Source organism: Medicago sativa, chromosome 2 (assembly GCF_051527215.1).
Source record: "Medicago sativa cultivar Bolivia chromosome 2, Bolivia_mono, whole genome shotgun sequence".
NCBI lineage: Eukaryota > Viridiplantae > Streptophyta > Magnoliopsida > Fabales > Fabaceae > Medicago > Medicago sativa.
This window is the reverse complement of record NC_140750.1, coordinates 61,829,520-61,856,750: the sequence shown is the minus strand read 5'-3', so window position 1 is coordinate 61,856,750 and position 27,231 is coordinate 61,829,520. Positions and strand designations below refer to the sequence as shown.

Genomic DNA, 27,231 nt, shown 5'->3' with positions numbered 1-27,231 from the left:
CCTATCCACCTCTTTCCATCTCTCATAAGCCCCTCAAGCAAACTATCCCAGCTGGTGCGACCTCGGAAAGTATCATATACCTGCTTCCGATACACAACATCACACTTCTCCACATCCCTCAGCCCAAGCACTCACTTAATATCCCTCTTCTGATAACCAACCCTCTTCCCTCTCACATAAGTGTAACCATTTTTATGAACAAATGCATTTGTCAAGAATTCTAAGGCAATGCTCGAATTACTCTCCTCGGTCACCATGTTCACAATTCCTTCCCACTTTCTAGCTTCAATTTGCCACACAAAAACAGGGTGTTTTTCTAACTTATCCATAGCAATACCCCTTTCTTTGTTGAAACCCCTCTTCTTTATCAAATTATACCTTTCCTCCGCAATCTCCGAAACAAACCTTTGGTATGGTGGTTGAATGGGTGGTTGAGGTTGTGGTGGGCTAGGTGGTTGATGAGAAGAAGTTCCGTTAGCTCTTTTACCTCTACTTCTCTTTGTGGTGGGTTCTTGGGTTTGGTTCTTATTTTTGGCCATGGTTGTTGTTGTGTTTGATAATGGGTATGTGAATTTGGGAATATGAATTTGGGGAGAAAGTGAGGGTTTGATGAAATTGATGGAATTTGGGTTTAATTTGTTGGTAAAAGTTTGTGGGTTTGATTGTTGATAATGATTTGTGATGGATTTGTGGTTTTTGGAAATGATTTTTGAAGGTTAGGGGTAATGGGTAGTGGTGTTGTTGATGGAGGTTTATGAGATGGTGAGGTTAGAGATGAAGATGTGTGGGTTTGTGGTGGTAGAGAAAGGTTGAAGATGAAGTTTAAGTGTAGAATTGTGGTGTGGGTAAGTGAGAATGGTGAAGATGAAGATGAACCAAGAGAGGTTGTGGGTTCCTAGAGCAATTTTGGCATGGTAACACTACTTATGGAAGTTAGGAATGAAGAAGAAAGGTTGGAAAATATGTATAGGAGGGCAAAAAAAATCGGCCACCCATTGGCCTTGGATGGGAAAATCGGGCGCCGACTGTGTAGTCTCGGCCGCCGATTTTTACAGTGGCAAAAACGCCACTCAGCTTCGCATAAATCGGGCGCCGACTGGGGTTGGTCGGGCGCCGATTTTGTTCTTTTTTTTTTTTGCAGTACAAAAATTGATGAAAAATATATTTTTTTGGTGTCAAAAATTGGTCACCGGTTGTGAAAAACAACTACCGATTTTTGACATTTTCAAAGGAAATTTCTGAATTTTTTTGTGTGGGACTTAAAATCTGTAGCGCCCACATTTTTCATAAAATAAATGCAAAGATAACGAAAAGAAAAATATACCTACGATGGGTTGCCTCCCATCAAGCGCTGGTTTAACGTCCTAAGCTTGACGGTCCACTTTTCTTTCTTCAAGTGGGTTGTAACGAGATGGACTCCCTTGAACGCTCTGACTCTCCCCCATAGTATGGTTTGAGTCTTTGTCCATTGACCTTGAAGGTCTTGTCAGAATCGAGGTGTTGTACCTCAATAGCACCGTACGGATAAACTTTCGCCACTTTGAATGGCCCGGACCACCTTGATTTCAGCTTTCCAGGGAACAACCTCAACCTGGAATTAAAAAGTAAAACAAGTTGCCCTTCTCTAAACTCCCTAGTTTGAATCTTTTTGTCATGTCATTTCTTTGTTTTTTCTTTATAAATTTTGGCATTCTCGTAGGCATAGTTCCGGAATTCATCCAACTCATGGAGTTGAAGAATTCTAGACTCACCTGCTTTAAAAAGATCAAAATTAAGGAAATTAGTTGCCCACAAAGCCTTGTGTTCGAGCTCTAAGGGCAAATGACAGGATTTTCCGTAAACAATTTGAAAAGGGGACATACCTATAGGTGTTTTGAAGGCAGTCATATATGCCCATAAGGCATCATCAAGCTTAAGAGACCAATCCTTTCGGGACGAGTTCACAGTTTTTTCTAAAATTTGCTTGATTTGCCTATTGGACACTTCTACTTGTCCACTAGTCTGAGGATGGTAGGGTGTGGCAATCCGATGATGCACATTGTACTTTTTCAACAACGCCTCCATCTTTCAATTGAGGAAGTGGGTTCCTTCATCACTAATTAAAGCTCTAGGAACCCCAAAGCGTGAAAAAATGTTTTTCTTAAGGAAGGCAACCACTACTTGAGCATCATTGGTTTGCGTGGCAATTGCTTCCACCCACTTAGAAACGTAGTCCACTGCCACCAAAATGTACATCTTTGAGTATGAGGATGGGAATGGTCCCATGAAATCAATCCCCCACACATCAAAAATTTCCACTTCTAACACAGGATTTTGTGGCATCTCGTTTCTTTTTGAAATATTTCCTGTGCGTTGGCAGCGGTCACATTTCTTAACGTAGGTGAAAGCATCTTTAAACAGAGTAGGCCAAAACAGGCCTGACTGAAGGACCTTTGCAGCAGTCCTATCCCCACTAAAGTGTCCCCCATAGCTGGAGTCATGGCAGTGCCACAACACCTTTTCCTGTTCATCTTCGGGGACACACCTTCTTAACAAACCATCAACCCCCCTTTTGTATAAAAATGGTTCATCCCACACATATGACTTGCAGTCGTGTAGGAATTTCTTACGTTGTTGGGAGTTAAAGTCAAGAGGAATAATCTTACCCACCATGTAGTTCGCATAGTCCGCGAACCATGGTACCATCGTAAAAGCTAAGATGTGCTCATCAGCAAAGAGGTCCTTGATAGGCCTCTCCTTCTTTGTTTCATCCATCTTCTCCAGGCGAGAAAGATGGTCAGCTACCGTGTTCTCCGATCCTTTCTTGTCACGGATCTCTAATTCAAATTCCTGCAACAACAGTATCCACCTAAGAAGCCTTGGCTTAGATTCCTGCTTAGAAAACAAATACCTTAGTGCAGCATGATCAGTGTAAACAATAACTTTAGACCCTAACAAGTAAGATCTAAATTTATCAAAAGCATAAACAACAGCCAGAAGTTCTTTTTCAGTGGTGGCATAGTTAAGTTGTGCCGGATTCAAAACATGGCTGGCATAATAGATAACATGCAACAACTTATCTTTTCTTTGACCAAGTACTGCCCCAACAGCTATGTCACTTGCATCACACATAATTTCAAAAGGTAGTGACCAATCGGGTGCAATGACAATAGGGGCAGTGATCAATTTTTGCTTCAAAGTATTAAAAGCATTCAAACACTCATCATTGAATTGGAAAGGAATGTCTTTGACAAGCAGGTTAGTGAGGGGTTTTGCTATTTTTGAAAAATCTTTGATGAACCTCCTATAAAAACCTGCATGGCCTAAAAAGCTACGAATGCCTTTCTCATTAGTGGGAGGAGGAAGTTTTTCAATTACTTCAATTTTAGCTTTGTCAACCTCTATCCCCTTGTGGGAGATTCGGTGACCCAAAACAATTCCCTCTCTCACCATGAAATGGCATTTTTCCCAGTTTAGGACTAAATTAGCTTTTTGACATCTTTCCAATACAAGAGATAAATTATGCAAACAATTATCAAAAGAAGAGCCAAAGACAGAGAAATCGTCCATAAAAACTTCGATATGTTTCTCAAGCATATCGGAGAATATGGACATAACACACCTTTGAAACGTGGCAGGGGCATTGCATAGCCCAAATGGCATCCTCCTGTAAGCAAATATCCCATAAGGACATGTGAAAGCAGTTTTCTCTTGATCTTCAGGTGCCACCGCAATCTGATTATACCCGGAGTAACCGTCCAAGAAGCAGTAGTACTCATGACCCGCTAACCTCTCAAGCATTTGATCAATGAAAGGTAGTGGGAAGTGATCCTTCCTGGTTGCAGTGTTCATCCTTCTGTAGTCAATACAAACTCTCCACCCGGTGACTGTACGTGTTGGGATCAGCTCATTCTTCTCATTTGAAACCACGGTGGTCCCACCCTTTTTAGGAACAACTTGGACGGGACTCACCCACAAACTGTCAGAAATGGGATAAATGATACCAGCTTCAAGTAACTTCACCACCTCCTTTCTAATCACCTCTTTCATGGCTGGATTTAGTCTTCGTTGTGGCTGCACCACCGGCTTGAAGTTATCCTCCATCAATATTTTATGCATGCAAAAAGTAGGACTTATGCCTTTCAAATCCTCAATAGACCAACCCAAAGCACCCTTGTACATTCTAAGCACCCTTAACAATTTTTCTTCTTCAAGTTTGCTCAAGTTAGAACTAATAATGGCTGGGTACTTCTCTTTCTCACCAAGGAACACATACTTCAAGTGAGAAGGTAATTGTTTGAGTTCAACTACCGGTGCTTCTTTTGATTTATCCACAACTTCGTCTTGAGGATGAAGTTCCTCCCACCTAGTAGGGGTGCGACGGTTGTGGGATGGAGAGGCCTCCAACATAGCTAAGACTTCACCTTCTTTAGGATCCTCACTTTCTTGTGCAATTTCCGGTGGCAAGCTTAAGACTCTTTCAAGTGGTAGGGCTGGTATCTCTTTTTGGAGTTTTTCTTTCACAAAGGATTTGGTCATGTCGACCCTATAACATTTTTCTTTCTCTTCGGGGTGCTTCATAGCGTTAAGAACATTCAACTTCACCACCTCATCAAAGAATTTCAAAGTTAAAGTGCCATCTTCCATGTCAATTAAACACCTTCCGGTTTGCAAGAACGGTCTTCCTAGTATCAAAGGAATATCATCATCTTCTTCCATCTCCAGAACGACAAAATCTACCGGGAAGATGAATTTATCAACTTTCACAAGAACATCTTCAACTATGCCATAGGGAAATTTGTAAGACTTATCTGCAAACTGTAGAGTCATCCTTGTGTCTCTTACTCTTCCAATGCCCAACTTCTTATAAATAGACAAGGGCATCAAGCTCACACTAGCTCCAAGATCAATCAATGCCTTCTTAAAAGTTCTATCTCCAATGGTACAAGGAATCGTAACACTACCGGGATCTTTTAGCTTCCTTGGGATTTTTCTTTGTAAAACAGCACTACATTGCTCGGTGAGCATCACATCTTCATCATCAATTGTTCTCTTCCTGGAAAGGATGTCCTTCATGAATTTTGCATATGAAGGCATTTGTTGGAGGGCTTCAGCAAATGGGATGTTGATTTGTAGCTTCTTGAACATCTCGATGAATTTTGCAAAGCACTTCTCATCTTTTTCTCTCTTCAACCTTTGAGGATAAGGCAGCTTGATTTGTGGCTTTGGAGGCTCATCTTTCTTCTTTTCTGGCTCTTCGACAACATGAGTGTTAACGGCATCACGCACTTCAACCTCCACTTCAATTACTTCAGGAGGTGAGTCACCTTCATCATGTTTAGCTTGAGATGATAGTGATTCATCCCTCTTCATGCTTCTTGTAGTGACCATGTTCACATTTTCATGATCCCTTGGATTGATGAGAGTGTTGCTTGGAAGGGTCCCTGGAGCTGTTTGTGTGAGTTGTTGAGCAATTTGCCCAACTTGAGTTTCAAGATTTTTGATTGAAGCCCTTGTATTCTTTTGAGCCTCTCTGGTTTCTTGAGCTAGGGAATTCATGTTGGTAGCCATTGCTTCAATTGCTAACTCCCAATCAGCCTTCTTTGGAGCTTGGTTTGATGGACTTCCTTGATAACCCCCTTGTTGTTGATTTTGAGAACCACCTTGTTGATTTTTCCATGAGAAATTTGGATGGTTCCTCCAGCCTGGATTATATGTATTTGCAAAAGGGTTATTTCTAAGCTGGTTCCCTTGATTGCAAAGGTAGTTCACCATCTCCACTTGGGTGGCATCCATGGGCACATCGCAATGCATAGTGAAATGAGGGCCAGTGCACCAATCACATTTGACAGTGTTCATTTGATTCACCGGGGCAACCTGTGGTTGGGTTAAATTAAGGGCTGCCATTCTCTTTGTCACTTCAGCGGATACTGCATCTTGAATTTGCTTACCAGTGAGTATGGCTTGAGCATTTTTGATCTCAAGTTGATTCAGATCTATGAGTCCTCCTCTTGTACCACCAGTTCTATCATACAACTCCATTTGTTCATTAAGTGCAACAGCTTCAATAACTTTGATTATTTGAGAGGCGGTTTTGAAATTTATGGAACCACCAGAAGCTGTATCAAGAACTTGTCTAGTAGCCAGACGTAGACCATTACAGAACATCTGCATCTGAACAGTAGTATCAAAGTTGTGCTCGGGACATGCTGATAGTAGCTTCTTGTATCTTTTATAAGCTTCTCCCAAGGACTCTCCCTCTTTCTGTTGGAAACTGGAAATGTCTTGTCGCCTCCTCACAAATAGGGCTGTAGGAAAGAATTGCTCCAAGAACTTGTCTTCCATCTCATTCCAAGTTGTTATGCTACCAGCAGGTAAGGAATCAAACCACTCATAAGCGTCATCAGTTAAAGTGAACGGGAACAGTCTCAATCTTTTTGCTTCCTCAGAGTGCCCTTGTACCTTAGCTTTCTCACAAAGTATCAAGAAACTCTTCAAGTGCTTGTTGGCATCTTCATTGTACTTCCCCGCATACTGATTCTCCTTCAACTCCTGCAATAGACCGGGATTGATTTCAAACTTGTTCACCGTCACAGGCTGATTAGTAATGGTCAACCTGTTTCGGTTTCTGTCACGAGCCCCATAGTCACCGAAAAGTCTTTCTGCAGGTGGTGGCGGTGGTGGCTGTTGTCCCTCCGCCATCTCTTCGTCTAACTGTTCGTCCGTGTCAACCTCTACTCCGCTAGTCCCTTCCTTTTCTCGAAGTTTTCTGAGTTTTGTTTCTTTCCGGATTGCTCGGCAGTACTTTTCAACTCTGGAATAAAGGTAAGTTCAGCTGAGGGCTGGCCTCGCATACAAGGTTAGACAATGAGTGAGTAATAATTTTAAAAACAAAAATAAAAACAATAATTTTGTTGCAAAGCAAAAAATTTCAATTAAGAAAATAAAATTCAATAGTGATTTGGCAATCCCCGGCAACGGCGCCAAAAACTTGATGGCGATTTTCGCAAGTGTACGAAATCGTTCAAGTAGTAAAATAAAACGGTAAGACCGAGTGTCGAACTCAAGGATTGCGTTATACTATTGAATCGTATTTTAAGACTTAATTGAACAAAAGGTTACGGAGTTTGTTTGTAGTGCAATAATTGAAATTGAACAATATCGAGATGGTTCAAATTAATAAAGAGAAAAGTGTTGGAGATGAGTTTTACTAGATGACTTATTTCATGTTATTAACCTAATTCTCATTATTGAATTGACTCACCTAATTGCTACCGAATCCTCTATAAAATTCGTGCCCTAATTCCTTAGTGACAGAAACGTTGACTCTAAAATAAACACCTAATTCCTTAGTGAATTTTAAGATTAGAATCAAGCATGAACGAACAAGGATTCATAATTGGTTCCAAGGGTTTGTATCTATTCCTAGATTACAAAGGCAAAGATTTCTTATCTCAAGCATTTATAAATTCCACTTCCGTATCACAATATAAACCGTAATTCAATTTATAGATGGCCAATCAATAAAAGCATTAAGAACAGAGATAAGAGAAGCAATTCAATGAAATTCATCAATAAATAAAATTAGGTCAAATAACAATCATGTTCATCTAGGGTTACTCATCTCCAACAATGGAGGATTTAGTTACACATAGCAGCTAAACAAAAAGAAAGAGTGAAAGAGAGATTACAAGAACAATTCATGAACTCTTCTTGATGAATCTCCTCCAATAGTGCTCCAAAATCCCTTTCCTTGAGTTTCTATGTCTTTTTATCTCCAAAAACGTGAACTCCTCATTCAGAAACACCTCTTTTATATTTATAAGAAGCTAAAAATCGGCCCCCGAGTGCCCAAAATCAGCCCTCGAAGGCCGAAAATTCGCGTTCTGGAACAGCCAAATCGGCGCCCGAACCAGGAGGGTCGGGGCCCGATTTTTCCAGTAAGTGGATGCCTTCCTGCTGCTTGGAAATCGGCGCCCGAACTCAATAAATCGGGGCCCGATTTTGACTTTCGCTGGCAGCCTGAAATCTTCATTTTTAAGTGCTTTTAGCTTCCTAATCTTGATGAATAACCCTAAAAATTACATGGAAAGTGTCTACAAACATAGTAATGACATAATGTCATCATTTATGCACTATATGTGTTAATTATGATGCTTATGTTGATGCGATGTTTAAGATGTTGTTGATTATCATTTGATGTTGTTGTATCATGATGCTGATATGAGATGAAATATTTATATGCTGCATATACTACTGAGTCTTATTTAAGATGTAAATATCGGTCTAAGTCAAGAAGTTATAGGATGTTCATGAAGTTTCTAAGTTGAAAGATGTTGAGTCCATTTGCATACTCATTCAAGTTGATGGCTTGATGCCCTGGAGCTTTGCTCAATTACGTTGGGGGCTTGATGCCCTGGAGCTTTTGCTCAATTATGTTGGGGGACTTGATGCCCGGGAGCTTTTGCTCAACCACGACGATGGAGCTTTTGCTCAACCACGACGATGAGGGCTCATGCCTTAGGAGTATATTTATGCTCAACCACGACGATGAGGGCTTATGCCCTAAAATGGTACCACATGCATTTGCATTTGTCAAGATGATTTGAGAAGTAGAAGTTGCATAGTCGAGTCGAAGTCGTTAAGATGTCAAGTTGCCGAGTTATTAAGATGTTAAGATGTCAAGTTATCGAGTTGTTAAGATGTTAAGATGTCAAGTTGATGAGCTATTAATGAAGTGCTTTATGACTGATTATGATGCTTAAGATGATGAATGATTATGATGTTTATGATGATTGATTATGAAGTTGCTTATGATGACTGATTATGAAGTTGTTTATGATAAAATGCTATGTGATTTATGATATGATGCTATGTGATTTATGATAAGATGCTACATGTTTATTAATTGATAATATGTGATGATGCTTTCATGAATATATTTATGATGAAGTTTATGTTTGTGCTTATGATGCTATAAGATGATGTTTTATGATTATATTTATGAAGATATATGATGATGTTTATGATTGTATTTTTGATGATGTATGATGTGTCGGAACAAAATGTGTTTAACAATGAACCTTAAAGGGTTTTGATGATAACAAGGTATTAAAAATTGTAAATTGGACTAGCTAATATTTGTTCAAGTGTACAGGACCATAATTATAAAGTTACATCATCATTGGTTCTGAATGAGCAAATAAAGAGCTATGGAAACAACAAAAATTTGAAGCTTGGACGCTCCTGAAGGCAACTTGCTACTGAAGAGAAAAAGCGCTCCTGAAGTCAAGCTGCTCCTGAAGAAATAGCGCTCCTGAAGTAAGCTGCTCCTGAAGAATAGTGCTTCTGAAGACAAGAGGTCCAGAAGCCACATCATCAGAAGCTGCGTCATCAGAAGCTGCAGAAGTCATATCATCAGAAGCTGCATCATCAGAAGCTGCCTCATCAGAAGCCATTTCACCAGAAGCTGAATATCAACTGGATTTGCAAAGAATCAAGAATTGAAGAATTATCAATGCAAAAGCTGTCTATTGGATTCGAAAACACAAACAAAGGATTAGTGGAGTTTGCAACGGTCATTTCAAAGGTGTTTGAAGGCGTGTGTTTGCGATTTGGACGAAAGCGTTGACATTGTACTTTGTACGAATTGTACAACCACGTTCTCCACTACTCTGTTTTGTGTCCGCGCTACAGGACAAGAAAACAGCTCCAGAATACGGTTTCGCCTGCATAGATGTTCCTTTGTATAAGGAATGGATTTCAAATTTGTTCTTCATAGGACAACAGCCAAATCAGGCAAAAGATTATTGGTGAAAGATCAAGCTTCAACAACGACTCTTTGGTGTGCTGGCAATTTCACAACGTCTCTCTCACACCTCTATATAAAGGAGTGAAGACCTAGAGAATTGGTAATGCAAGAACGCTGAACGAAAGACTCACAAGATTTTCACAAGTACCAAACCTCTGCTGAAATTGTTCTGCATTCACTTAGAATTTCTGTGTCTCAAAGTCATATCTTAGAAATTCTTAAGTCCATTGAGTCTGTATCTGATTTGTATTGTGAGCACCTCTGATTGTATATCAAGTGTTCAACCTTAAACAATTTTCTGTGTAATTTTGTTTAGTTAGGAAGTCTCTTGCAGTTGTGCTTGAGCAGGAAGTCTCTTGATTGTGTTCTTGAGCAAAGGAAGTCTCTTGCTTGTGTGCTTGAGCATTGGAAGTCTCTTGCTTGTGTGCTTGAGCATTTGTAATCAGATATTACTCATAGTGAAATCTCCTTGGAAGTGCAAGGGGGACTGGACTACTTCCGGATTGTGGAAGGAACCAGTATAATTGCTTTGTGTCGTTCTTCTTCTCTCTCTCTCTGTTTTATTCCGCTGCATTTAGATTCTGATTATCACTTCAGAAGCTGTCTCGCTTAGCTTCTGATCAGTGTGTTCAGTTTTTAGGAGAAACGAAGAATTTTTCTAAAACACAATTCAACCCCCCTTCTTGTGTTTTTCTCACCTTCAATTGGTATCTAGAGCCTTGGTCTGTTGTGTAACACTTAACCGTGCAACAGTCAAAGATCTGAGAAAAACATGTCTACTCCTACTCCTACTGGTCCTGGTGATACTAGCTATAAACATGTCTCACATGATTATAGTGATAGTAAGAAAACCAGTATTGGAAAAGTTCCAAAGTTCAATGGAGATGCTGAAGAGTTCTCTTGGTGGAAGACCAACTTTTACAGTTACATCATGAGCCTAGATGAAGAATTATGGGATATTCTGGAAGATGGTGTTGGTGATTTAGTCCTTGATGAAGAAGGAGCTGCTGTGGATAGAAAGAAACATACTCCAGAACTGAGGAAACTTTACAAGAAGCATCATATTATCAGAGGAGCTCTTGTCACTGCCATACCCAAAGCAGAATACATGAAGATGAGTGACAAATCCACTGCTAAAGCTATGTTTGCTTCTCTCTGTTCAAATTATGAAGGGAGCAAGAAGGTCAAAGAAGCAAAGGCTCTCCTGCTTGTACATCAGTATGAGTTATTCAAAATGAAGGATGATGAAACTATTGAGGAGATGTACTCAAGGTTTCAAACCTTAGTTTCTGGTCTACAGATTCTAAAGAAGAGCTATGTTGCTTCTGATCATGTAAGCAAGATACTTAGAAGCTTACCTGCCAGATGGAGACCAAAAGTGACTGCCATTGAGGAAGCTAAAGATTTAAACACTTTAAGTGTCGAAGATCTTGTTAGTTCTCTCAAAGTTCATGAGTTAAGTCTTAATGAACATGAGTCTACTAAGAAGAGTAAATCAATAGCTCTTCCATCCAAAGGCAAGTCATCAAAAGCTCTCAAAGTGGTTGAATCTGAAGAGGAAGAACAGTCAAGTTCAGACTCTGAACCAGATGCTGCAGAAATGGCCATGCTCTCAAACAGACTTCAATATCTGGCCAAGAAGAACAGAAAGTTTCTCTCCAGAAGGGGTAACTCCAGAAGCTCAAGGAAAGAAGATCAGAAGGGATGCTTCAACTGTAAGAAGCCAGGTCACTTCATTGCTGAATGCCCTGATCTTCAAAGAGAAAAGTCAAAGGACAAGTCAAAGAGGTCTACATTCAAACCAAGCAAATTCAAGAAGCAGATTAAGCAGAGTTTAATGGCAACCTGGGATGATTTGGGTAGTGAATCTGGATCTGATAAAGAGGAAGCTGATGAAGATGCAAAGGTAGTTGTTGGGTTGGTAGCAACAGCAACTTCAGAAGCTGGGTCAGATTCAGACTCAGAAGATGAAAACGAGGTATATTCCAAAATTCCCAGAGATGAACTTGTTGAGTCACTTAAAGAACTTCTTACACATTTTGAAGTAAGAACCAATGAGTTGAAGGATTTAAAAGAAAAATATGCTGATTTGGTACAACAGCAAAAATCAACTTTATTGGATCTGAAAGCTTCTGAACAAGGACTTAGGGGCTTTGACTTCATGTGTAAAACATATGAAGATCAGCTCAGGTTCTTATGTCAGAAGCTACAAGAAAAGTGTAATGAAAAACCTTTAAGTAACCATGAAATTGCTCTTGAAGATTTTATTATATCTGGCATTGACAGAAGCAGAGTGGCTTCTATGATTTATAGCATTTACAAGAACAATGGCAGAGGAATTGGTTTTCCAGAAGTGAAACTGGAGAAAACCAATCTAAAGTCTTGTTGTGAATGCATCAAGGAAGGTCTGAAAACATTCTTTGTACCAGAAGGGGCTGAGTTGGAAACTGTTGTTCAATCAGAACCTGAAGCTTCTAGTTCTAAGGCTAAGATTACTTCAAAGCCAAAGAACTCTAAGTCAAAGGCTATGATCAAATCTGATTCCAAAACTTCAAAGGTTAGGATCCTGAAAAGATCAGAACCTATTCCTCAGAGTCTGGTGAAACCAAAATCTGGGGTTCTGAAGTCTAAGTTTCAGAAGAAGACAGTTACTGCTTCTGAAGTACCAAAACCTAAGGTGATGGTTAATCAGAAGCAACCCAACTCACAACACAAGGTACAAGAAGTGAAGAGTAAAGCCTTAAGTACTAACCTTCCAGGACCCATAGAACAATGGGTACCTAAATCTAAAAATGTCAATGATGCAGGTATGTCTAAGAGCAGTGCCAAAGCAAAGATCATGGTACCTAGACAGTGGTTGCTCAAGACACATGACAGGAGACAAGTCCATGTTCCTCAGCCTAACAATGAAAGAGGGAGGAAATGTGAAATTTGGAGGCAACCAGTCAGGCAAGATCATAGGTACAGGAACTATTGGTAACTCCTCTACCTCAATTAATAATGTATGGTTGGTAGATGGTCTTGAACATAACCTTTTGAGCATTAGTCAATTTTGTGATAATGGTTATGATGTGCTTTTTGAAAAACCCAACTGTACAGTAATCAACAAGGAAGACAAATCCATTGTGTTCAAAGGAAAGAGAGTTGACAATGTCTATAAAATCAATTTTTCTGAACTGGCTGATCAGAAGGTGATGTGCCTACTATCAGTGAATGATAAGAAATGGATGTGGCACAGAAGGTTGGGACATGCTAACTGGAGGTTAATCTCTAAGCTTAGTAAGTTACAACTTGTGAAAGGGCTACCAGACATTGACTATTATTCAGATGCACTCTGTGGTGCATGTCAGAGAGGGAAAATTGTGAAATCATCTTTTAAAACAAAAGATATTGTTTCAACCTCAAGACCTTTAGAATTACTCCATATTGATTTATTTGGACCAGTAAGTACTGCATCCTTATATGGAAGTAGATATGGATTAGTCATTGTTGATGATTACAGCAGATGGACTTGGGTGAAATTCATAAAGAGTAAAGATGTTGCGTGTGATGTATTCAGTAGCTTCTGCACTCAAATTCAATCTGAAAAAGAATCAAAAATTTTGAAAGTCAGAAGTGATCATGGTGGAGAATTTGAAAATGAGCCATTTGAAGCTTTTTGTGAAAAACATGGAATTTTCCATGAATTCTCTTCTCCTAGAACACCACAACAAAATGGGGTTGTAGAGAGAAAGAATAGAACTTTACAAGAAATGGCCAGAACCATGATTCATGAAAACAATTTACCAAAACATTTTTGGGCAGAAGCAGTGAATACAGCATGCTATGTTCAAAACAGGATCTATATTAGACCTATTTTGGAGAAAACAGCATATGAACTCTTTAAAGGAAGAAAACCCAATATCTCTTACTTTCATCAATTTGGATGTACATGTTACATTCTGAACAACAAGCTCTACCTAAAGAAATTTGATGCCAAGGCCCAAAGAGGAATCTTTTTAGGTTACTCTGAAAGGTCAAAGGCATACAGGGTGTATAATTCAGAAACACTCTGTGTTGAAGAATCTATGCACGTTAAATTTGATGACAAAGAGCTTGAAGATAAAACTTCAAAGCAAGGTGAAAGTTTTGCAGAGATACAGGTTCCTGAAGCTACTCCAGAACCTGATCAGATAGCTGAGTCTGAAGATAGTCCAGAAGCTGAACCCACATCAGAAGCACAAGATGAAGCTGCATCTGATGAAGCACAAGATGACTCACATCAAGAAGATCCTCCCAGAAACACATTCAAACACAAGTCTTCACATCCTGAAGAGCTAATCATTGGAAACAAAGATAGTCCAGGAAGAACAAGATCACATTTCAGACAAGAAGAGTCAATGATTGGACTAATCTCAATGATTGAACCTACAACAGTTGATGAAGCACTTTCAGATGATGGATGGATCCTAGCTATGCAAGAAGAGTTGAATCAATTTCAAAGAAATGATGTGTGGGATCTGGTACCCAAACCTCAGCACAAGAACATTATTGGAACAAAATGGGTATTCAGAAACAAGCTGAATGAGCAAGGTGAAGTAACAAGAAACAAAGCCAGACTTGTTGCACAAGGGTATAGTCAACTAGAAGGCATTGATTACACTGAAACGTTTGCTCCAGTTGCAAGATTGGAAGCAATCAAGTTACTTCTTTCCTATGCAGTTAATCATGGCATAATATTATATCAGATGGATGTCAAGAGTGCATTTCTCAATGGTGTCATAGAAGAAGAAGTGTATGTTAAGCAACCTCCTGGATTTGAGGATATTAAATATCCTGACCATGTTTTTAAATTGAAGAAATCACTATATGGCTTGAAACAAGCTCCCAGAGCTTGGTATGATAGACTAAGTAATTTCTTAATCAAAAATGATTTTAAGAGAAGACAGGTTGACACTACACTCTTCAGAAGGACCCTTGGGAAAGATACTCTTGTTGTGCAAATATATGTTGATGATATAATATTTGGTTCTACTAATGCATCTCTTTGCAAGGAATTTTCTGAGTTAATGCAGGATGAATTTGAAATGAGCATGATGGGAGAGCTGAAGTTCTTCCTTGGCATTCAAATCAATCAATGCAAAGATGGAGTCTATGTTCATCAATCAAAGTACACAAAGGAGCTTCTGAAGAAGTTCAAACTTGAAGATTGTAAAGTGATGAACACTCCAATGCATCCTACGTGCAACCTGAGCAAAGAAGATGAAGGAACTAAAGTAGATCAGAAGCTGTATAGAGGTATGATTGGTTCTTTGTTATACCTCACTGCATCTAGGCCAGATATTTTATTCAGTGTATGCTTGTGTGCAAGATTCCAATCAGATCCTAGAGAATCTCATATGACTGCTGTCAAGAGAATCTTCAGGTATTTGAAAGGAACAACCAATCTTGGACTCCTTTATAGGAAATCCTTAGATTATAAGCTAATTGGATTCTGTGATGCTGATTATGCTGGTGATAGGATTGAAAGAAAGTCAACCAGTGGCAATTGTCAATTTCTGGGTGATAATCTTATATCCTGGGCTAGCAAAAGACAAACAACTATTGCTATGTCTACAGCAGAAGCAGAATACATTTCAGCTGCAAGTTGTTGTACACAACTACTTTGGATGATACATCAGTTGGAAGATTATCAGATAACTGCTAACAGTATTCCCATTTATTGTGATAATACTGCTGCTATTTGTTTGTCTAAAAATCCAATTTTGCATTCAAGAGCGAAGCACATTGAAATCAAACACCATTTTATCAGAGATTATGTTCAAAAAGGAATTTTAGATATACAATTCATTGATACTGAAAATCAATGGGCTGATATATTTACTAAGCCTTTAACTGTTGAAAGATTTGATTTTATAAAGAAAAATTTGAACATGCACTTTGTATCTGATTAAATGCTTGCTTGCTCCTGAATAGGATTTTAGGTTCTGAAGTTAGTTCAGAAGCAGTAGTCCATCAGAAGCTCTTTATTGAGGTTCTGAGGAAAACTCGCTTCTGATGATGACGTCAGCATCTGAAGTCCAGAAGCTGGATTTATTGCTTCTGAATAGTTGAATTAGTGGAAACGTTGGAAGTTACCTTTTAAAAAGTAACTTTTGGCCCACTAACTTGGTAGTTACTCTGTGAACTTCTTACGTGGCCTGTATGTGTTGGTGTATAACTAAAAGGGCAATGATGATTTAAAAGCTTTGAAAGTACTTTTCACGCGCCCCCAATTTTGTCATTAATGTTATGTTTGTTTGTCTCTTTTGAATTGCAATCGTTTTACTTTTAACACTTTGTCAATTCACACACTACTCACTCACAACAAACACATTTGCTCTCAAACCTCTTGCGAAGTAAGCGCATTCTCTCAACCTTAGAACCCTAAAATCTTCATCTTCTTCAAATCTTCGTAAATCATCAAATGGCATCATCAAGCTCAAAAGTTTCAGAATCTACATCAAACAAGCAAAGCGTATCAGAATCTGGGTCCATCTACAAAAAGAAGACTATGGATATTCCATGGGAATCCTTAATAGTTCAAGTAGAGTCACCGGTGGATTTTGCTTCACTCAAGAAGTATGAAGTAAACATGGAAGGTTTGATAGAAACTCAGATGATGTCTGAGTATTTCAAGATGCTAAATGGGCCAACATATGTGAACTTGGTCAAGGACTTTTGGTTAAAAGCTGAAGTGTACAATGAAAAGCCTGCAAAAGTCGTAAGCAAACAAGCGGGGTCAAAGAAAGGGAAAATGGTCATGGATATGAATCCTACATCATTTGATAGCTTAGAAATAAGGTCTGAAGTGATGGGCATTCCTATAACCATCACTGAGGACGTTATAGCTAAAGCTTGTAGGATGCATGCAGAGGGAAGATTCCAAGAAATAGTCAGGAAGGAAGATGTCATGCTAAAAGGTTACTACAACTCTCTTCTGGGTGGGAAGAAAGATGCCAAGCCTTCAGAGATGGAGATTCACAACAGAATGTTGGTGAAATTCAGTAATGATTGCTTCTTTCAAAGAGCAGGAGGGTCTGACCAACCCAACAACCAACAGAAGCTAGCAATTTATTTCATGACCAATCTTGAAAAGATAAACTTCCCCAGATATGTAATGGATCATCTCTGCTGGGCCATAAACGAAAGCACTACAAGAGGAAGAAAACAAGTACCCTATGGAAGATTGCTTTCTGAAATCTTTCATCAAGGAAGGGTGCTGGAGTTCTTAAAAAGGACAAGGAGTGCTTCTGATAAATGTTTCGAAGTTTCTACTGCTGAAAGGACTATCAGTAGCAGGAGCTTATGCTCTATGAAGTTCATCAAAGAAGCCCCTAAAGATGAAAAGTGGTTAGAGATGACAACTGCTGAAACTGAGATAATCAGGGACTTTCCTCCCATCTTTAAGGAAAGTGACTCTGATTTCCTAGTTCAATCAGTAGCTGAGTACGTCTTGGAGGAAGATGCAAGGTCTCAGGAGGAAGCTGCTCTTGCTAAAGGGAAAGGCAAGAAGGCCAAGGCAGTTGCTGTGTCAGAAGCTGCTGTTTCTGAGGCACCTGAAGGGAAAAGGGCCAGAACTAGTTCTGAATCAGAAGCTGCTCCTACTAAAGGAAAGAAGGCCAGAACTAGTACTGAGTCAGAAGCTGCTAAACCTGTTTTTATCAAGGAAAAAGGAAAGATGCAGAAGGTTGGTGCTGCTTCTATTCCACAGAAGAGGAGAAAAGGTAAGGCAGACTTGGTAATCACTCAAGAGCAGCTGGATGAAGCTCTTGAAGAAATAGAGAAAGAGGAGGCTGATCCCAAGCTGAAGAAGAAGAAGGCTCCCCTTCAACTTGTGAGTCCTATGGTTGAGATGACTCGAATAAGGAAAAGGATGGCAGATGAACGTGCTGCTGATCTTATATCAGAAAGAAAGGATCAAAAAGCTCAATACATTCATCAAAGAGATGAAAAGCTCAAGGCTTTGGGATTGGAGGACTGTGATAGGTTCTACAAAGATAAACTGGCTGAAGTAAGAGCCATTGCTGGTAAACCTACTGAAGACAATGAGGAAGACGATATGATGCTCGTCTTTGAAAATGCTCCAGAAGAGGGAACTTTAGAAGCAGTTTCTCAATCTGCTGATCCACAGAAGATCACTTCTGAAGCTGACCCTGCAGATCAGGTAATCCAGATTCCAGTCACCTCTATCCCCACTTCACCCTCTTCACCATCAGCACCTGAACAAATAGAAGACACTTCTGTCTTAGACAATCTTGCTCTCCACTACTCAGGTGAATTACCCATAGACAAAACTTCAGAAAAGGCCTCTGAAACAACTCCAGAAGCAGCTGCTTTTGAAAATGTTGTTTCAGAAAACCCCCATCAACAAACACCTGAACCACAAAAACCCACAACACCCCCACAATCACCAATAGCCATCATTGACCACCAACTCAACAATCAAACAACAACTTCACTACAACAACCACCAACTGAAACTGAATTTCAACCTTTACCTGAACACTCTCCAGAACCAACTCCCATGGATGTTGACATCTCTCAAGTCAATGTTCAAGACTCAACCTCCACCACACACATTGATTCTGACCAGCCTTCGTCTTCAAACACACAAACACACCTTACCTTTCCAATTCCTAACCCCATTCAAGATTTAGAAATCAGTGATTCTGATCTTGAAACCCTTGATCATCCACCCACAAACATCCTGGAATCTGGATATATTAATTCTGAGCTTCTCACAATCTTGAGTCAGATGCATAATCTGGTGGATCAAAGAAGGACAATTGATCTCACAGGTGCATATGAAGACTCTTGGGCATCTCTTCAAAACCGGGCAGCTGGGGTTATTGAAGAAATCAAGGCCAAATGCATCAGAGTCAAGCAAGCTTCAGTCAGAAGGCTAATGGAGCAAGTGAATCAGAGTCTTAGAGTAAGAAGTTCTACACTGCTCCTGGCAAACCAGCCTTTCTTCTTTGAAACGGATTACTTGACCAGAGAAGCAAGGCTGTGTAAGCTTCTGAAGAAACAGATGGCACAGCAGCAGCAAGAAGCTAGAGAAAGGGAACAAGCTCTTCTTCAGAGGCAACAACAACTTGAAGAACTGTTGAAGAAGAAGATTGAAGAAATGGAAGAGATGAAGAAACAACAACAAACCAACCCTTAGTTGCACACCCTTGTGTTTTTCTTTGTTTGTTGTCTGTTTTAAAATTTCTTAGTCCTTGCTTCTGAAACCATCTTGTCTTATTTCTCTTGCTTCTGAATGCTTACTGATTCTGACTGTTTAGCTGCTTCTGACAATTGATATACATGTTCATATATTTTGCTCTGACTTATTTAGTTCACTTTCTTTTATACTCTCTCCTGTTTGAGTTTTTCTCATATCTTTTTGTCTTTTATGCTTAAATTTATTTTAATTTTTTTTGATAATGACAAAAGGGGGAGTATATGTGACAAGTATTTAAAGGCTCTGAGCCCCATTAATGGCATTTGAAATTTTTGAAAACCTTCTATCATTTTTTTTACCTTATTGGTATAAGCTATGAACGAACGAAGGAGTATCAAAATTCAAGTAAAATTAATTGAACCATTCTTCTTATCTATAAGTTAATTCTTTCAATGATTCAATTTTGTTTTTAAGCTCTGATAATATTATTGCGCGAAAAATGAATTTAATTAACCTGGATAGAACTTAGGGGGAGCTTACAAACCTCACCTTAAAGACTATCAGACTCAGGGGGAGTTTGAGCTTACAAACCTCAGATTCTGAGCTTACAAACCTCAGAACCCCAAAGTCAACTTGTTAATTAGATTAACAACAATTGATCAATTTTAAATACTTTTGTTTGTCATCATCAAAAAGGGGGAGATTGTTGGAACAAAATGTGTTTAACAATGAACCTTAAAGGGTTTTGATGATAACAAGGTATTAAAAATTGTAAATTGGACTAGCTAATATTTGTTCAAGTGTACAGGACCATAATTATAAAGTTACATCATCATTGGTTCTGAATGAGCAAATAAAGAGCTATGGAAACAACAAAAATTTGAAGCTTGGACGCTCCTGAAGGCAACTTGCTACTGAAGAGAAAAAGCGCTCCTGAAGTCAAGCTGCTCCTGAAGAAATAGCGCTCCTGAAGTAAGCTGCTCCTGAAGAATAGTGCTTCTGAAGACAAGAGGTCCAGAAGCCACATCATCAGAAGCTGCGTCATCAGAAGCTGCAGAAGTCATATCATCAGAAGCTGCATCATCAGAAGCTGCCTCATCAGAAGCCATTTCACCAGAAGCTGAATATCAACTGGATTTGCAAAGAATCAAGAATTGAAGAATTATCAATGCAAAAGCTGTCTATTGGATTCGAAAACACAAACAAAGGATTAGTGGAGTTTGCAACGGTCATTTCAAAGGTGTTTGAAGGCGTGTGTTTGCAATTTGGACGAAAGCGTTGACATTGTACTTTGTACGAATTGTACAACCACGTTCTCCACTACTCTGTTTTGTGTCCGCGCTACAGGACAAGAAAACAGCTCCAGAATACGGTTTCGCCTGCATAGATGTTCCTTCGGATAAGGAATGGATTTCAAATTTGTTCTTCATAGGACAACAGCCAAATCAGGCAAAAGATTATTGGTGAAAGATCAAGCTTCAACAACGACTCTTTGGTGTGCTGGCAATTTCACAACGTCTCTCTCACACCTCTATATAAAGGAGTGAAGACCTAGAGAATTGGTAATGCAAGAACGCTGAACGAAAGACTCACAAGATTTTCACAAGTACCAAACCTCTGCTGAAATTGTTCTGCATTCACTTAGAATTTCTGTGTCTCAAAGTCATATCTTAGAAATTCTTAAGTCCATTGAGTCTGTATCTGATTTGTATTGTGAGCACCTCTGATTGTATATCAAGTGTTCAACCTTAAACAATTTTCTGTGTAATTTTGTTTAGTTAGGAAGTCTCTTGCAGTTGTGCTTGAGCAGGAAGTCTCTTGATTGTGTTCTTGAGCAAAGGAAGTCTCTTGCTTGTGTGCTTGAGCATTGGAAGTCTCTTGCTTGTGTGCTTGAGCATTTGTAATCAGATATTACTCATAGTGAAATCTCCTTGGAAGTGCAAGGGGGACTGGACTACTTCCGGATTGTGGAAGGAACCAGTATAATTGCTTTGTGTCGTTCTTCTTCTCTCTCTCTCTGTTTTATTCCGCTGCATTTAGATTCTGATTATCACTTCAGAAGCTGTCTCGCTTAGCTTCTGATCAGTGTGTTCAGTTTTTAGGAGAAACGAAGAATTTTTCTAAAACACAATTCAACCCCCCTTCTTGTGTTTTTCTCACCTTCATGATGAAGTTTATGATTTATATGCATAATATTATTGTTTGAGAAATCTCACCCCTTTGCTTGAAAATGTTGCTCTTCGTATGGATAACTTGCAGGTAACCAAGATTAGTTGCGGTCGTGAGTGGACTCCTCACAAGTGTGTGTCTTAGGTGCTCTGATACGTAACGGGATGGGAATTTAGTTGTTGTTTTCTGTTCCTTACGTATTGCTTTGAATTTTCATGAAATAAATGATGAACAAAGACTCTATGAGATTTTTATGACGATGCCTGCGTGCCAAAGACTTTTATGATGTTAAACTAATTCCGCTGCGTAGTTTTAAAGATTAAGTTGAATAATTTTGAAGAATAAATTGTTATCCATCCTATTTTACGATTTTTAAGAAGTGTAGCATTCAGTTTATGATTGAAAATATTCTGATTTATTATGAAATTTTTATGTCGGGAAAACGGGGTGTTACATATGCCCTAGGGCCGGCCCTGAACTTCAAGGTGTTCTTCATATGGAGCATGCATGAAATAACTAACAACACTAACAGAGAAAGCAATAGTCTTATACTTCTCCCCTCATGACTCGAACCGACAATCTATTTTCGTGTAGGTAGAGTGTCTTACCAACTAAACTATGGCTTCATTGGCATCTTGAAACTTGAGAGATTGCGTACTTGTTAATAATAACATTAAACATTTATAAAATGAGTGATGTGTACATACACGAGTAAAGGGTCGGGCTTAAACCTATACTTGTAAGCATGTTTATCATTCGAGCCGTTTGGCCCGACCCACAAAGTATGAGCCCGACATAAGCCCATCCAATAAGGGTTGGGTAGCCCGTTTTGAAAGCTCTGTAAACCATGAAAATATAATTTGATTATAAATTTTAGGGTGTTTCATAAATCATGCAATTAAAAATTAAGATACACTAAAAGTGATCATACAAAAAATAGTTGTAACAACCAAAATTACAAGGAAAATACTCTATCATGCATTTATTAAAAATGAGCTAAAATTATATATGTATGCCTTTAAATTCTACAAATAAAATCAAATTCTACAAAATCTAAAACCAAAAATAAAATTTTTCACAACATAGTATGATAATGAAATTGAAACCACAAGACCATTAATATTAATCACATAGCCATAAATCAATTGATAATAACCCAAAGAATAAATAACGTACCAAAAAACCTAAAACCAAAAACCACAACTCAATATTTAATGAGAGTATACCTTAAACAAAGAAAGAGGAAAAGTGAAGCATAACAGAACAGTACAGGAAAGGAAGGAAAACATGTGTTTTAAAAGGTATTTGGCTTGGCTGAGTGTTAGTGTGGGAAAAGTAACACTCAACTTTCCATGTGTTTTTAAGCAACTTTGTATGTGGAAAAAACAATTTTCAAAATAGTTTATATGCAAAAGATTAACCAATGTTTGCACCGCACCCGTTGCAGATTTTATGTACTTATATGTATATAAACAAATTTTTATATACATATAAAAGAGAGTCAATATGATAAAATTTTAAAAACTCATGACTATATTCAAAATATCAACATTAATGCAGTGTGTTTATTAAATGAATGTTTATTTTATATTTAAAACACCATTTAATATTTAAACCGCACTAGTTGATGATTTTATATTCTTATATATGCAGAAGAAAACTTTTATGTACGATATGTGATAGTCAATATGATAAAATTTTGAAAACTCGTGATTATTTTCAAAATATCAACATTAATGCAGTGTTTCTATTAACTAAATTTTTATGTTATACGCAAAACACTGTTCAATGTTTGTTCCATCCTAGTTGCAGATTTTAAATGTTTATATCTATAGAAACAAATTTTATATACATATATGAGAAATTCAATATGAAAAAATATTGAAAATACATGATTATTATCAATATATAAACTTCAATGTAGTGTTTCTATTAAATAATTTTTTATTTTATATGCAAAACATCATTCAATGTTTGCTGGATGATTATAAAATTAAGAAGATAATGAATTTTAATAAGGACGATTATGAAATTTTACTGGACTTTAATTTTTATATATTGTTAGTAGAAGTAGATATGACAATTATATGTAATTAATTTTTTAAAAAACAAATAAATTAGTTTCATAGTTGTAAGTGGAAATCTTTTACACTAGTGTTGATCCTTATCCGTAATTAATTTTTTACAAAACAAATAAAATAAATTTTGCAAAATTGTTAGTAGAAGATTTAATCAGAGATAGAATTGATATAAGTAATTTTTTTTTTGACCAAATTGATTTGAGTTATTATAAAGATAATATGTTTTTAACCGAATAAAATTGGTTCCAATAACGTAATTTTGAATATAAAATTACAATAAATAGATTGGTTATGTTGCAAACTATTAAGACTGATATGTCTGGTGAGAATGGTTGAGTGGCAACGGCGGCAGAGAATGCTCCGGTATGACGACAACTGCTTCCGGAACGGCGACGATGAGTCTTCGCAGTGGGACGAAAGGTGGTTGTTGGCATGTTAGCACTCCGACGCTCAAGTCAGTAATGAAACTGAGAAAGAGTGTGTAAGAAGTGTTGTGGAAAGTGACGTGTACTTTGAGGGTGAAGCAAGTTCGCCCTTATATAGGCGTGTGTTGGCCATAACCGTCTCCGGGTTATGCTGCATGTGATTTGGGACGGAGCAAGACACGTGTAGAGTGATCCTTACACGAGGGCGCACTCTTGTGTGGTATGGTGCACGCAAGCTGGTGTGCTCCTTTAGATGCGGAGTCTTGAGGCGGTGCAAGTTCGGCCGCGTGACATCGTGCGGTTGGTCTTGTAATATTCTGCTTAAAACCTTGTCAGTATCAGATAGTGACAACGAAATCACAAACAAAAAAATGAAGCTGAAAAATATGTGAATATCACTTATTTAACTAAAAAAAAAGAAAGAAAAACGGTTTGGAAGGGTGATTTCAGATTGAAATTGACCCCAAACACTACAAAATCACCTCTCTTTGGTAGATAAAAAGAAGAAAATGGGAACACATAGACTTTGAAAAGGAGTCTCTTAAACTACAGTGATATAAACTATGAAATAAATATAAGTTGATTGTAAATTTTGGGGTCTTTCATAAATTATGGAATTAAAATGCAAGATACAGATTCGTTTTAATTAGACAAATTTATGAAAAAAATAGCGATCACACTGTTTCTTCAAAAAAAAAAAAGCGATCACACTATACTTTGAATTTGTGCATAAATACGTTTCACCTATTCATGCATTACTCCTACTTATAACTTTTCAATGGATCAAGAACATTTTTCCCAAAGGTTAAAAATTATTCAAAGTTGGTTAAAAATTTTGAATTCCTTTGATTTACTTAAAAGACATTTAATAATAATTTTTACTTTAGGAAGAGTTTTTTCACAAGTTATAAGTGCGATTATCTTTTTTAATCATTGTAGGAGATAGCTAGCTTTATACCCAGGGGCGGACCTGAGCAGGGCAGGGTGTGGCAATAGCCACACCAGCTCAGGTCCAATTGTTTTTAATTTCTTTTAGAACCCAGCCCAGTCCAGCCCATCACTTTCCTTTTCTGATTTCTATCAGGCCCACGTTTCCTTTCCTTTTTCTTTTCTAACCGCACCACCTGTTTTCCTTCTGATTTCTCACATCAACACCACCAACCAACCATGAACCGTTACTCTCTCTCTCTCCCCTTCTCTCTCCTCTCCTCTCTCAGCCCATTTCATCTCCTCTTCTCTTTCAGGTCAGTTTTGAAATTACTATATTGAAATTGATAGTAGTAGTGAGAGTAATTGAATTAGAAAATTGAAATTGAATCAAGATAATGAGAGTGATAGCAGTACTGAAATTGAAATTGATTTTAGTTTTAGGTTGGTTACTAAAATTTATTAAATTTAATATAATTTAATTATTCAACGGAATTTTTTTTGCCACAGTGATATTGCAAGTCTAGGTCCGCCCCTGTTTATACCTTATAAAATGATCAAATCTTGTCCTACCTATTACAGGAAAAAAAAAAAAAAAGGTTGAAAAACATGAATACAATTCTGAAATTTATTTTCGCTGTGTTCCTCTTTCTTTCCATATTTCTTGTTGCAGAGAGCCATTATTTTCGCCGGAGTAAGCCATTATTTAACCTTCAAAGTTTCTTGTTTACTTCAGTTTTTATGTGCAATCCTTTTTCTCATTTTAGCAACATTTGTTTATTCTCTTTTTTCATTGCAGATTTTGGTCCATGTAATACTCACCAAGATTGTCAAAAGCATGCGTATAGTGATACTTGTGCTATGGTGTGTGTTGATTTCGCTTGTGACTGTTGGTTAAATGAGATAGTGGAGTTTATATAGCACACGATGCATTAGAAACTACAACTATCTCTCTTTTTGTCGGCCGTCGCATAAACTTTAGTTTTGTCTACTTCATTCACTAAAGAGGAGTGGTTAGGGTCAATCTTTGACAACAAATCATTCTTCTAAATCGTTATTCTCATTCCCTTTTATTTAAATTAAGCGATTTTCACACTATTTTGTTTTCTTTTTCATGATTTCAATGTCTTAGTGCGACCTTGTTTTGTTTGTCGTCTTTGTGCGGCGTTGTTTGTCTTTATCGTCTTGTTATGGTGTTTTTCGTTCTAGATTGCCTGATCAGCTTCAATCGAGTGCATATCCAATCAATGACTCTGGCGTCGTGAACTTTGCAGATCCGAAGACATGTGTATTCTAGAGACTTGAATATATCATGTTTGTAGGCTATTGTACTTTGTCGTTTAATGTTTTTTTTTTTTTTTGAAGAAGCCAAAACTTTGTCGTTTAATGTTATTAACATGAATGTTGCGAGTTTGTTCACAAATTCATCGTTTTTGTTTTTAGCGAATTTATATTGTATTGATGTTCTTTATCAATTTGAATGAATATCATTTATTTTTAGTAAAAAAAAAAAAAAAAACCCTTCCGCTAGGATCCATAAGTTGTCAATTAATCACATAAATATATTTTATATTTATTTTCTTTTTCTAATTTCATGGACCTTGAAGCTCTGATGTTTGACTCTTGCCTTGTACCACTATCTTTTTGAATGAATTAAAGAGTGCGCAAGTGTCTCTATTTATACTTTATAGTGCATCATTACTTAGGGGTTAAGAGAAAAAAAAACTTGATTTTTTCCACCGATCCATCTTGGAAAACAAGCAAACAACACCTATGAAGTTGCATGGTTTAGGATAAAACTGAATTACAACGTCTGGAACGAAAATAATACAAAATGTTCCTCAAACCATTGACAACTCATCTAAATGACCTCTTGTTTGCCTTCTAATGCAAAGAAAATAACTAAAAATATAGCTAAAAATATCATACGATGTTCTGTCATCAATGAGAAAGTGTATAACAATTCTTGAAGTTTTAAAGTAACTACAGATCAATATTCCTCTGATTGAAGCTTTACAAGAAAATGCCTAATTATGAAAAGTTTCTTAAAGACATCATCACCATGTGGAAGAGATTTGAAGATTTTAAAACAGTGGCCATGACAAGTGAAAGTAGTATGTTGTTACAACTTAAGATTCCTGCAAATATGGATGATCCATGAAACTCCATCGTTCATTGTTTTATAGGTGGAATTTATTGTGGAAAAGCTTTATGTGACTTAGGGGCTAACATAAATCTCATGGGCCATGGCTATGTCAATCTTCAAGCAATTATGGATTGGAAATGCTAAGCCCGCTGCTGTAAATTTGCAACTTGATGATAGATCTTTAGTACAACTTGAAAGAAGAATTGATGATGTCATGGTTCAAGTTCATAAGTTTGTATCTTTAGCAGACTTTATCATTTAGGAATACCTTTCCTTGCCACAGAAAGGACAATGATTGATGTGTACAAAGATGAACTGACAATGAGAGTAAATGATCAACAAGTAACCTTCAAATTTTCTAAGGCTATGAGCTTTTCAAATGAAGGCTTAGAAGAAGTATCATTGAGATTTTCAGATTATATGATCAAACAGCAACAAAATTTAGAGTTTGAGCATTTTGATAACATGGATAAAGTACAAGAGCTTGTTGAAGGAATCAGAGGAAC

At 37.7% G+C, this 27,231-nt stretch overlaps 1 protein-coding gene and 1 pseudogene across 1 annotated transcript; one reads left to right on the top strand and one right to left on the bottom strand.

Moving 5' to 3' along the window:
- Positions 1–1,392: 1,392 nt before the first annotated feature.
- LOC146949440 (uncharacterized) lies at positions 1,393–6,681 on the bottom strand (annotated as a pseudogene).
- An 18,507-nt stretch (positions 6,682–25,188) lies between these two features.
- On the top strand, positions 25,189–25,835 carry LOC146949439 (uncharacterized). Its single transcript, XM_085741514.1, has 2 exons — positions 25,189–25,273; positions 25,379–25,835. Exons 1-2 carry the CDS (start codon positions 25,189–25,191, stop codon positions 25,498–25,500), a joined length of 207 nt encoding a protein of 68 aa, XP_085597640.1. The 3' UTR covers positions 25,501–25,835.
- The last annotated feature ends 1,396 nt before the right edge of the window (positions 25,836–27,231 follow it).